The following is a 12,467-nucleotide window of genomic DNA, read 5'->3' as shown; positions in this document are numbered from 1 at the left end:
AAAAATTCTTTTTAATTTGACTATTTCTATTTATATACCAAACTCATAAATAATTGATACATATTTATTGATTATTTTTTTAAGATAAAAAAATATAATAAATGAAAAAAAATTACTTGCCAAACAGTAAAATTTGTAATATATTTTTATTAATTTTAAATAATTAAATATATATTAATTATCTAATTCTAAATATGAGAAATATATATATACTATTGTTTTTTTTTTTGGAATATAGCCAGAAATAAATAATAAAAGAGATAGTAAAGCTGAGATGATTATCAAAGACATAGTAAAGAAAAGGACAACTTTCTCCTGGCGTGCAACTGTACATTACAAAGAATGCCACTAAAAAACCAAGTCGGGGGCAAGGAAGAGGGGCGTGTGAGTGGGGTAAAGAAACGTGGAGAGACTAGCATCAACTCTGACTTATCCCTTTTACGATGGGGTGTCACTACATGCATTCTACCACTTGCCTTTCTGAGCTTTAATTTGAATGACTGTATTTCTCTATCTCCACTGCTAAATACCCTGCCATCTCTTCTTTTTAAACCTCCATAACTAACTCTAGTCTAATGTATTCCTTGGCTTACTCAATCCTCCTACAGACCCACGTCCCATTTCTCATATCTTGTCAGATTGCTTTTGCCTTTTCTCTTCTCTCTTTCTCAATTCCAAATAACCAAAGCAGCAAATGGAATTCTTAGTCTTCTTTATAAACATGAAACTGTAGTAAACCCACCACAATTAATATTAACCTAAAAATAAAAAAAAATCTCCTACTAAGATTAGTACATCTGCAATTCATTAATCCCCATTCATCTCTCATTCAATTATAACTAACACAACTAATATCAACTTCAAACACTGAAAAAAGAAACGTTTTATTATCCCACCGGTCATAAACACACAGAGTCATTTAGTTTTCTGGTTGGTTCCAAATAATAGTTTATTCTCTTAAATATTAATTTAGTAAATAATATTAAAAGTATTTCTAATTAAGTAATATAAATACAATTAATTTTGTGTTATATTTAAAATTAAGATTTTTAGGAATTTTATAAAAACATTTAAAGAAACAGTGATTTAATTTCATCAATTAAAAATATATATTTATATGTTTAGTACGGAGAGAGTAATCTTGCTGCAAAAACATTAGTCCATAACCATTTTGGTAATTTTCAGCATGTTCTGTCTATATCTTTTACCGGCCTTGTCTCCAGCACGTGTACTCATCTACTAGTACTATAGTTAATGAATTAAAATGTTAATTACTTTTTATCAAAAAAAACGTTAACTGCTTAATTTGTTTAATCGTTTTCTTTTTTATCTGGCTTCATATCACGTGCAATGAGCACGTGACTTCCATAACAACGAGTAGCACAACATCACGTAGCCAAAATAACCCCGCCGTCAACGTTACCGTTACGGTCCACTTCTCATAATTACTTAAAAATACTCATTTCCACACATATAAAAGGGAAAAAAATATTTTCCTCAAAAAGAAAAAAAAAGGAAAATAGAAAAGAAAAACTGATACTAAGACACACCCGATAGTTTTAATGCCGCCGATACAAAATTTTTCCGGCTACGACTAACAACGCCGGTTGTGATTTACCAAACTACCATTCTCAAATGGCAATAAGAGGATCCGACCCAAACAAATCCGCGATGTCTTGAAAATTGTCTTGCGTGTTATTCCAGCTGGACAATCCGAAACCGAAATCAACACTAGTATCAAGAAACATATCGCCCAAATCATCACTCAAGAAACCGTCTTGAACCATATTAGTCTCCTCAAAAATATCGCGCATAGAAGTCTGAAAGTCAAAAAAATAATTTGGAAACATTGATGAACACTCCGAGAAATTCTCCGACACACTAGACTCTTCTTTCATATCTCGGATTTCATTATTTTCTTTACTAGAGAAGACAGCGCCTTGTGATTCGGCTTCTTCGTTGGATGAAGTTGAGGAAGGAAATCGGAGTACAGATATCGGAGAGCAGACATTTTGAGACTCCTCACCAGAGTTACTGGGCTCCGATAATTTCGCTGGAGGGGTGATAAAATTAGTGAGCGCGTCAGATCCACGTAACTGAATAGCCGCGTTGTCATATACTATAGCAGCCTCTTCAGCAGTATCGTAAGTACCTAGCCATAACCGTACACGTCGCAGAGGATCTCTGATCTCCGCCGCCCATTTTCCCCAAGGTCTCTGTCTGACACCTCTAAACTTCTTCCCCACTGTAGTAGTATTTTTCACCGGAAGAATGCTCGATGGAGATGATTTTTCGGCGGAAAACTTTCTCCGGTTAGCCTTCTTACATTTGCTTGTAAAAACAACGTCATTTGGGCTTGAACAGGATGACTCTATCGTAATCTCGTTGACGAATCTTTTCACTCTCCGTCGTCGTCTACTACAGAATTCATTTTCTGATTCTTCGTCGCTAGAAGAGTCAGTAGCGTAAGAGTCTGTTACTGTTATTCGAACAACTTTTGGTGGTTTTGTATCTGGTAATGGTGTTGTAAGCTTGGTTTGATTTTTGTGCTCGCTGAACTTGATTTGATTCATTTTTATTTCTTCTCTTTTTACTTGTTTTCTTGATTCTTGTGGGTTTTGGGCATTGAAAGTAAACTGAGAGTAGGAGGAGAGCAGTGAAATAGAAGAGAATAAAGATTCCTCCTGTGACACGAGGGAGAATAAAGATTTAAAGAAAGACAGACAGAGGATATAAAGAAAGCTACAACGTTAAAGAGAAGCTTGAAATGGTTCAAAAAGGTTTTGTGTTATCAAAGGACGAGAAATTTCAAGGAAAGTGTTACACTGGAAAGAAAAGTATGAGATAAGTGGAAAAGTGTTAACTAGACTAAAATTAACCCAAACTTGGTTAAGATTTAAAGAAACAAAGAGTACGGCAAAGAGCAGACACGCAGTTATGGAGAAAGTAAATGATAGAGAGAGGCACTCAAGAACTGATACTTGTGACCCGAAGCAAAAGCAACAATTTTTCTTGGAAAGTTGCAGAGTTAAAGAAACAAAAGAGAAAAGAAAGAAACCCAAAAGAGAAAAGAGAAGGAATAATCGAATATATGTCACGAATCACCACCACCGCTGTTGGAGGAAAATAAAAGGACTGCTTTTTATTGTCTAGGCAACGATTTTGTATAAAGAGAGCAAAAACGGAGAGAGAGTTTGAGTAGCAGAGACACTCTTAATTCTTGAATGAAAGTTAAAGAGAAAGACTACAGTTTGGTTGCTACTTTATAGGATCCCAAATAAGCCATATAATAGCAAAACCCGGTTCAATCACTTATTTTAATATTTTTCATATCACTAATTACCAAATATTTTTTTTATTTAGTTTTTGTACTACACGACATGTCGTGTTAAGACAATCGGTCAAGAACTGGAGGTGACTCCGGCGAAGGCGTTAGATAAATTTAACGAGGCGCCGCATAAAGGGCACGTGTGATTCTTACACGTGGCCTAGTGGGCCCGGTAAAAGGAATACGGTTCAATAAAACAATGGACCGGTCTGACTAAGCAAGAGATTTTGGTTCTTGGAATTAGGGATTCAGGTCACGTGAGACCGGACACTTTGGTTCAGTCTTAACTTTGACTAAGAATACCTTTTCATTTGATTAAATATGGTTAATACCTCATTAATTCACTTAATTACCCCTAAGACAGAATGAAGGGCGTTTTGGTCATTTAGACGTAGAGACCGCTACAGTTTTACTATGGAGTATTATCTTTCTGTGAATTTACAGCTGGAAGTAACGTGGCAGCAGCCAACAGGCAACCTAGGATTTGGCACCATGTATTAATTAAGGTTGTTCCTCTACAATTTTCAGCCATTTAAAATTTACCGTGTTTCTCTTAAGATTAAACTGGTGGAGCTTGAAATTATACTTTGTGTAAAAGAAACTGTCAGGGTGGTAGAATTTGTCCTGAAGGGCTATAATAATGGAAGATTCAGTATTAAAATCAATTTAGCACGTCCTAAGCTTTGTTATAATATAGTATTAGGTTTAATAGCTAAATGCAAATTGAAAACAGTTGGCGAATATAATTAAAAGCAATTTAATGGAGAAGTTGAAAATTCAAATGTGATTTAACCTTCCTCATAAGAAAGTTGACAAGTTCTGGAATGTTGTTGTCCTGAGGACCATACGAAAAAAGGAAGACCATTAATGCATTCTTTCCGTGCATTCTGTAATGTACGTGATTTTGTACCTTGAAAAGTAGTACTCTTAAATTTTTTATTAATACGGTTTGAATAAAATTGTTGAGTTAATGCCTTTGTATTTGCTCTTTAAGATTAGAGTTGCATCACAATTAGTTGAAAAACTCTATAGTTATACATTCTGCATTAGAAAGGAAAAAAAGCAAAGAAAAATCATCACCTATCATTTTTTTTCTCATCTTTGCTTTTCAAACCTATGTTGCATTTAAGTTATAATCACAAATGTTTTTGGGTTGAAAATGAAAATAAACCCTGGCCCTAAAATGTATAAATATCTTATTATTTATGAAACATTGCAATGGATTCCGAATTACAAAAATATAAATAAAGATAACCATTCTGAAAAATACTACTAAAATATATTTATTACTTATTTAAAGTAGAAAATGGTTTCTCATCAACTGCTATAATAGTATCATACTTCACCGACTATGCCCATATTTAGGTGTTTGCCATTAATAATTAAGTGTCATTATCCTTAATGATTGAACCCAACCACGAAACCCAAAAAAAATAAAAAATGGAAAAAGAAGCAGTCAAATTCTTAATTCTTTCGAGTCATTCTATTATTAGTAGTTGTTCAGAATTCGTGACTACTCTCAACTAAATTGCCATTACACCTTTATTATACACACGAATAGGGGGAAAAGAGAAATTGATGCGAGGACAAGATAGTAAAATCAAAATCATATTCTGGGCCCCTATTAATGGATCCGGCCTGTTAACTGGTTTGGGCCAAACTTGTCGGTCGACGAGTCGAACAAAGCAGCCGCCCCCGTTTGTAGTTTTGCTCTCACTGGCTTTGTCCACTTAGTTTATTATATTAAATTATTACTGCAATATATTAATTAAAAAATTTGTTTTTGGGCAGACGCAACGGTGTAGTTTTCTGATATTTTTGTTATTTAATAAATTCACTGTTGATTGCAGATACCCATGCTACCTTCCATGAGTCGCAACAAAATGTAGCAGAGCCAGAATTATATGGGCAACTTGCTGCCTGTACTTTCTACTCTTTTATTAATTTAACTTCACTCTTTTCCTCCATTTGCATGAAACAAAGACCTTTTGACGGTTACAGCTTGTATTGGCTGTACCAAGTTGCTTCTTTCTTGTCCGTCTATTACATAAAAGATAGATTTTACTTGTTTCATGTAATAATAATTCCTTTACAATGTAAGTTTACGGTGGTGGAAAAGTTATCTGCGAAATTATCACCTTTTGCGAGTTACCATGTCTTCTATAACTCGGATTGATATACTCTTATCCACTCTTGACACCCTTGCAAAAAAAAAAAAAAAAGAATAAAAAATAAAAGTTTTTTATTATTTGAGATATGGTCTATATTTTCGTCCAAGAAAAATCTATAAAGAGAGAAACACACTCCTATTATTGATAATGAACTATAATGGTCTTTAGCATAAAGCTTAGTCCATTTAATTTTTCTTGTTTTGCAGATATTCAAGTATTGACCAAAGAATTACCAGCTCGACATCAGTTAGTAACTAAAAAAAATAAAAATTTATCATACAATTTCTAACTCGTAATTTGTTTGTTCTGCCGATCAACCAAAATAACTTTTCCAAGTACCAAGTTAGGGTGTTTGTAGTGTTTCAATGAATATACTATAGCTTAAAAGACAGCTTAGTTTTGACAAATTTTTTAGTTTTTCATTTGAAAAGTAAAAAAGGGAAATATGATCGTTCAAATTTAGATGTTAATACTTGAAGGGGAATAAATAATTCATTTGGCATCATCGAAGTGAAGGAGAGGAGAGAATAAAAAGGATCCCAACATGAAGAAGTTTGGCATTTCTGAAAATGGTCATGTTCAAATGGTAGATAGACTTATTATTGTAGAGCAATATGCTGTTAGGTATAGCTTGTTCTATTTAGCAACAGCCCAACCCTTCAAAAGGTGGTTTTTATTTTGTTCTATAGTGTCACTATATCACTGGTTGGTGGATTCTCATTATCAAAGCTAAGATATCTTTTCCAGGGTTTGCATCATTGACTAGTAAAAGAAAGTACATAAAATTCAAGAAAAAGAAAAAGAAAAATCAGACAACTTCCCCAATCATTTTGCCGTTTTGTTCTATAATCCAATTTGGATTATGCAGTGATGGGTAGTGCTCGGTCACTTATTATTTGTGTAATATTTGATGGATAGCTACCTTCTGTTGGTAGATATTCGGAAATGGATACTTTTGAGTGGCTTAGGATTAAGCTTGATCGATTAATGTGGAGTCTTGCCAATTAATTATCCCATATCATATGATATTGTAACCATCTCATTAACATTTTCAGACTTTCAGAAATTGACATCAAGGATGTGAACTTGTGGCCTAACCGGCATTTCGGCTGGAAGAACCATAAAAAAACAAAATTATTCTTTTCTAGATTAATTAGAACATTTGTAGTTTGTGGGATACAAGTTTATCCTTTTCAACACTCATAATATATATCAAGAGATATTAATTAGGGTCATATGATCAGTTTTAACATTTACATGCATTGTGGTTTTCTTGAAATTTATGGATGACATTGTTTTTTTTTTTTTTTTTACCATTTATATTTAGTATTTTATTTTCCTTTTTATTTTTTATTCGGTTTTTGAGACAAGTATAATGAATAAATTTTTTTTCTTTAAGAAGTACCTCAAAAAAGGAGACACTATAGATTTTTCCATTTAAAAAAGTCATATTTAAAAGAAAGAAAAAAAACGAATGCCCTACAATATTGGCCAACTGGGTAATAATAAATTCACAATGTTGAAAATAGTAGGTAATCTCTGAATCAATATATGCATTACAAAATGTATAAATCAAGCTGTAAAATTATATAGTATATTTAAAAGATAAAACATGATGTTAAAAAATAATTAGAGAGACATGAAATTGCCATCAATTTAATAGATCATAATCAAATAATAAAACTTTCATATTATATTTAATGTGATTTTGATTAAATTTCCATGTATAGAAAGAACCCAGAAAGCTGATTCAAAATTTAAAGGATACCAAATATTTTTTATTTTTATTTATTTAAAAAAAAAGTGAGAAGTCTTGGAGTTTGTCAAAACAGAAGCAGAAGCAGAAGAAACAATAATAAAGAAACAAGGAAAGAAGTACATGGGAATCGACAAAATCCATTGAAAGGTTTCGATCCAAGCTGTTAACATTAACAATTTGCCTTGATTTTTGTTTTGTTTTGTTTTGGCTTCCCAAATTACGATCATTTTCTTATAGCAATTATTATGCGGTGTTTTAACGTTTATGTAATCAGAGTCGTTTTAAGTCAATTTTTGCATCGTCTCCTAGATTGCTTCAATATTATTAAGCTTTGAGCCACACAACCCACCCAAATCCCATCATTTCTATTATTAATTCCTTTTCTCCTTTCTTTAACTATTCTTGTGGGAATTAGAGAGAATTATCATATACATAAGTTTCCAATAGCAACTCAGAAAGAAGAAATAAATATTTTATGTTTCAATATCTGTTAAATAACATATATTTATATTCAAATTAAGATTTCTCTTTAATTAGGAAAACAAAAGAAGAAAGAAGAAGAAACAAATGAGAAAGAGATAAAGAGATTTGGTTGTGTTTGATGTTATACTGTGGTAGCAACATTGTCGATGACTCGACCATCAAGACCATGTCATAGACGACAAAATTGTCAATTTTAGACGGTGAAAGGGTAAAATAAATGGATTAAATTAACAAAGGCTATTAATATAGATCACGATGCTTTTATTTTTAAGTTGAGCATAATAAGTAATATTTATAATTTATATATTAATTTTAAATCTATATGATTAAAATTGCTATTAAATATTCAAATATTCAAATTTAAAAAATGCATTAAGAGAAGTTGTATTTCTTTTTTTTTTTTTTTTTGGAAGAGAAGTTGCATTCGAAAACCAATTGTTAGAGGACCGTACAGGAACCTGTCTCGAAAATCAAAAACAGTAGCTGACCGGCTACAGGTCGTGGGATCCACTTACCTATATTGCACACTTACTAACCGTTCCATGACCTACGCCGTACACGCATATCGATTATGCAACCGACACGTGTACCTTCCCATGTGCATATGACGTGGCTCCCGTATTTGGAGGCCTTACTTTTTCGCTACGGCGGAAATAGCCAAGCAGCCTTTTCAGTTTCATAAACCTTTTTTACTAACTGCTAGTGGACACTTGTGTTTGTGTGAGCTATGCTATTATTTTTAATTATTTAAATGACGATGATGAATTGGAATTTGAAATGTTAATTATGTTTGAATTTATATCTATATGTTAAATTAAATTATGAGTGTCATAAAAATATATTATTCAATTTGGATTTAAAATTATATTCTTAAAGTAAACATTATAAATTAAATTTGTTGGTTATACATAAATTATATAATAAAAGTTATTAATATTATTAATTACATCTGAAATTTGATAGCATTTGATTAAATTGAAATATAACAAATTTGAATAATAATGAACTAAATACATATAATAACAAAATTATTTTTATTAACTTAAAGGTTAGTTTGTGGTTTTTTTTTTTGATCGAATTGAAATACAAAAAGATATCTATAGTTTTTTTTGTTAATTTTTAATTTTATTACGCGTCGTTTAATTTTTAAAAAAAAAAATTATATGCGACATCCTCACAAATAAAACAACAATATTATTGTAAAGTAAATGCACGACTGTAGTCGAAAAGTGGTTTTAAGCCCTCAAATTTAGGGTTTAGGTAACGAAATGAGCAAATGATGTTGGAATACATGTTGCATCTCTCTAGTGGTGTTAGGTACATAACTGAGTTGAATTGCTTCACTACTATATAATTTATATACTTGTACAAACATTCATGAATTGGTGCCCCATAAATTAATGACTAAATAATACATACTTTTATATCCTGTATTATACAGAAGAGAAAAGGAGAATAGCTTGATATTATTATGTCTTTTTATTCGGTGGTGTTGCCATGAATGCAAGGTATAACAATAATGTATAAAATCCAAAGTGCCAAGTTATGAACTAAGCTGGCTGCTATGGGCATGTTTGCCATAGTATTAGTATTAGCAGTCAATAATTGGGCATCTTTTATATTAAAACCATTTATTGGCAAGAAATAATAACATTCCTTATTAACTTGAAATGCAAGTTGCTACTCTTCTTCGCTATTTATTGAATTATTCGATTTCTTTTCACTTCGCTTTACTTTACTAGCTAACAAATAAAAAATATGATACGTGATTCTATCTATTTATATAACCAGAACTACATTAATGGCATCCCATCTGGTTATTAATGCACCCACTGTTAATTAAATCGAGTCAATGGGATTGAACATGCACCCAAATATCAACTCAAATGGTCACAATCTGAGAATGTTTTAGCGATACTTAAAAGCCAAATCATGTATGAATTAAATGATCATATAATGTAAGTAAATAATTATTAGAAAATTCTATATGTTAAACTAGTATTATCATCCCTGAGATTCCATCAAGTAAATGAAATTATAGTTAATTGAACATGACACCCAACACAAGACCTCAGAGAGTCGCCAGTTGCAAATCCCATTAGAATGCAAGCTAGATAAAAATAAAAAGGGCCAAACATACATAACTAAATGATTAGAAAGAAAAGAGATGAAGTCTGAGGAATGATTACAAAATCATTGAGTTTTAAAGTACATATGATATATTAATCTAATGCTGAAAACTAACCAAACCTTGGACATGTCCACCTCAGCAGCTACTGTATAAACATGTGGCGATTCGACTGGGCACGTCATCTCCAGTGCAGGAGATATTTCTGAGTGGAGGTCAGATTGTGATTGTCACTCTTTGTGTTTGAGCCCTTAATGGAGTTTAGTTTAGGAAACTGGAAGTCCAGATTTTAGGGGAGTTAAAAGCTACTTTCCAACTCGTGTGCACGATCCCTTTGCCGGGTGGGAGTGATTAAGTTCAATTATAGTATTAATAATTTTGTTGCGTTAGGGTTTACACGTGCAATTTTCAAATGGAAAAACTATCAGATAGGTCGGAAAATAGAGATATGTTTATTTATTTTTCTCTGTTTAAAGGAAAAGAGAACAAACTGAAAATGTTAATAATCCGTGATTGAAAAGGCCAAATGCAACGTTGCCAGACATAAAAAGACATGGGTCACAGTGCCCTATAGAAAAGCATATGACTTGAACTGGAGATACACCTAAGCTTCACTTGCTTTGCTCTTTTCTTTTTATTTTATGACCTCATCTCATTTTAAATGGTCTAGTTTTTCTTGACTCCCCTTAGTTTCCGCGCAGATGTTTGTTTGTTTATTCATATATATTTATTGTTTTTAATCTTTACAAATTATGGCCACTTCTTAGTTTTATATATATGCATTCTGTGAATGAATTAATAGCAAGTTGAAGATTTCATGTAGTCAAAATGGATTTCTTGTTCTTAATAAGGTTTAATACATCTGGTCGGTTGGGTGTTGAAGTGCATGTGCGATTAGTTTGATAGTTCAAATGGTACTCGAATATAAATTTGATTTGGTTAATAATGTTTTGCAAAATGATAGTTCTGTAAATGGGTGCATATTTTTTATTAGTTTCTTTTTCTCCACTTAAAATTTCATTTTGTTTTTACTAATAAAATATGATTTATTTTATTTGAAATAAAATTTATAATATATATATATATATATATAGAGAGAGAGAGAGAGAGAGAGAGAGAGAATCTGTAACATTTGAAATAGTTAGGAGTTTTGGTACTCCCCAAAAGCCTTGACTTCAATTTGGATTAAAAGGAAAGAAAAAGAAGCTAATGAATATAAAAATTGATGGGTAAGGTGGAATAAGTAGTAATGCCTCTTAGATATCTAATGCTTATTCAAATGCTGTCATCTAGTCTAACTAGCTAAATAGACAAATGATAAGAGTGATTCTAAATTACTATAGCTATATTTTATTATATAAATTTCTAAAAATTAGTTTTAATTTAATTTTTATTATTTATAAAAATAATTAAATACTAATCGGTTATATATATATATATATATATATATATATATATATATATATATATATAATACTTAGTTATTTATTACTCAATTAAATATATTATTTTATTTATTTATTTATTATCTATTTATAAAAAAATATGGTATTTAATTATTTAAAAATAATACTGATTAATTGTCTAAATATTAAAAATATACTTACAATGATAGAGTACCACAACCTAGCAAAACCCTAAGTTTGAATAGAAGAGTTGGCTAAACCCCTGAAAAATTGGAAAAGCCTATTGAAAGTTTAAGCAGTTGGTCTAGAGATCTCAAAATAAATTAAAAGAACTCAACAAAGGGCTATCTCTATGTAGTGGGTTCTTTTTATTAATCTGTATAGGTTTGTTGTCCATGGCAGTTCAAGCCGTATTTTCATGGAAAATTGTCGGTTTTCTTTTTTCAAAAATAATTCTCCCTTTTTCAAGTAGGGGATTTAACAAATATTTCATTGTTTTGTTTATAATAATACGCTTATACAATGTTGCAAATGTTGTGTTTATTTTGTTACAAGAGCCATGCTTGTGTTTAGGAATAGAATTTTTCTTGTGGAAGATCAAGATTTTGGCACGAGTCCAACATTATCACTAGGGTAACCAATTACCCATTATAATGAATGTTTCAATGGGCTTTTAGAGCCCAAACCCATTAAAGGGAGCCAGACTTCAACAACTCTGATGGAGCCCCTTTGGCACCAGATGCTGCAGTTAACATAAGACCTTTAGTGGGAGCAGTGGCTTGGTCGCTTCCAGTAGAGACAACCCAGGCTTTTCATCCTCCTGCAAAAATATGCTGCTATCACTTCCCCTCTATCTTCGTGATGGAGTGGTCTAGGCAACTCCCAAGGTCTGGAGGGATGTCACCTCTAAAGGAGATGCTTAAACTATTATCAGCTAACAATCTTACCAGATATTACTGTGTTAGAAGGAACTTTTAACATTTTTGCTTGCGGTGCAGCTAAGAAAGCCTTAGGGGCTTATTCATTAATACATTCTGCCTTCTGTTGGAAAAATAGAGGAAAGGGTTTAAACTACAAGAAGCTCTTCCATAACTGATATAGCATAGAGAATCATGTGGGTAGAAAAAAATTAAGAAAAACAAAAAGAAAAAACAAAATTAAAAAAACAGAGCCTCTCAATGTTAGAAATGCA

The 12,467-nt window shown here is 31.7% G+C and overlaps 1 protein-coding gene across 1 annotated transcript; it reads right to left on the bottom strand.

Annotated features, from left to right (window-relative positions):
* Positions 1–1,393: 1,393 nt before the first annotated feature.
* On the bottom strand, positions 1,394–3,242 carry LOC8287729 (ethylene-responsive transcription factor CRF2). Its single transcript, XM_002509872.4, has one exon. It carries the CDS (start codon positions 2,571–2,573, stop codon positions 1,632–1,634), a length of 942 nt encoding a protein of 313 aa, XP_002509918.1. The 5' UTR covers positions 2,574–3,242; the 3' UTR covers positions 1,394–1,631.
* Positions 3,243–12,467: the final 9,225 nt, after the last annotated feature.

This window comes from Ricinus communis, chromosome 5, assembly GCF_019578655.1.
Source record: "Ricinus communis isolate WT05 ecotype wild-type chromosome 5, ASM1957865v1, whole genome shotgun sequence".
In the NCBI taxonomy this organism is placed as follows: Eukaryota; Viridiplantae; Streptophyta; class Magnoliopsida; order Malpighiales; family Euphorbiaceae; genus Ricinus; species Ricinus communis.
The sequence above is the reverse complement of the archived record's forward strand: the minus strand, read 5'-3'. Positions and strand labels throughout refer to the sequence as shown.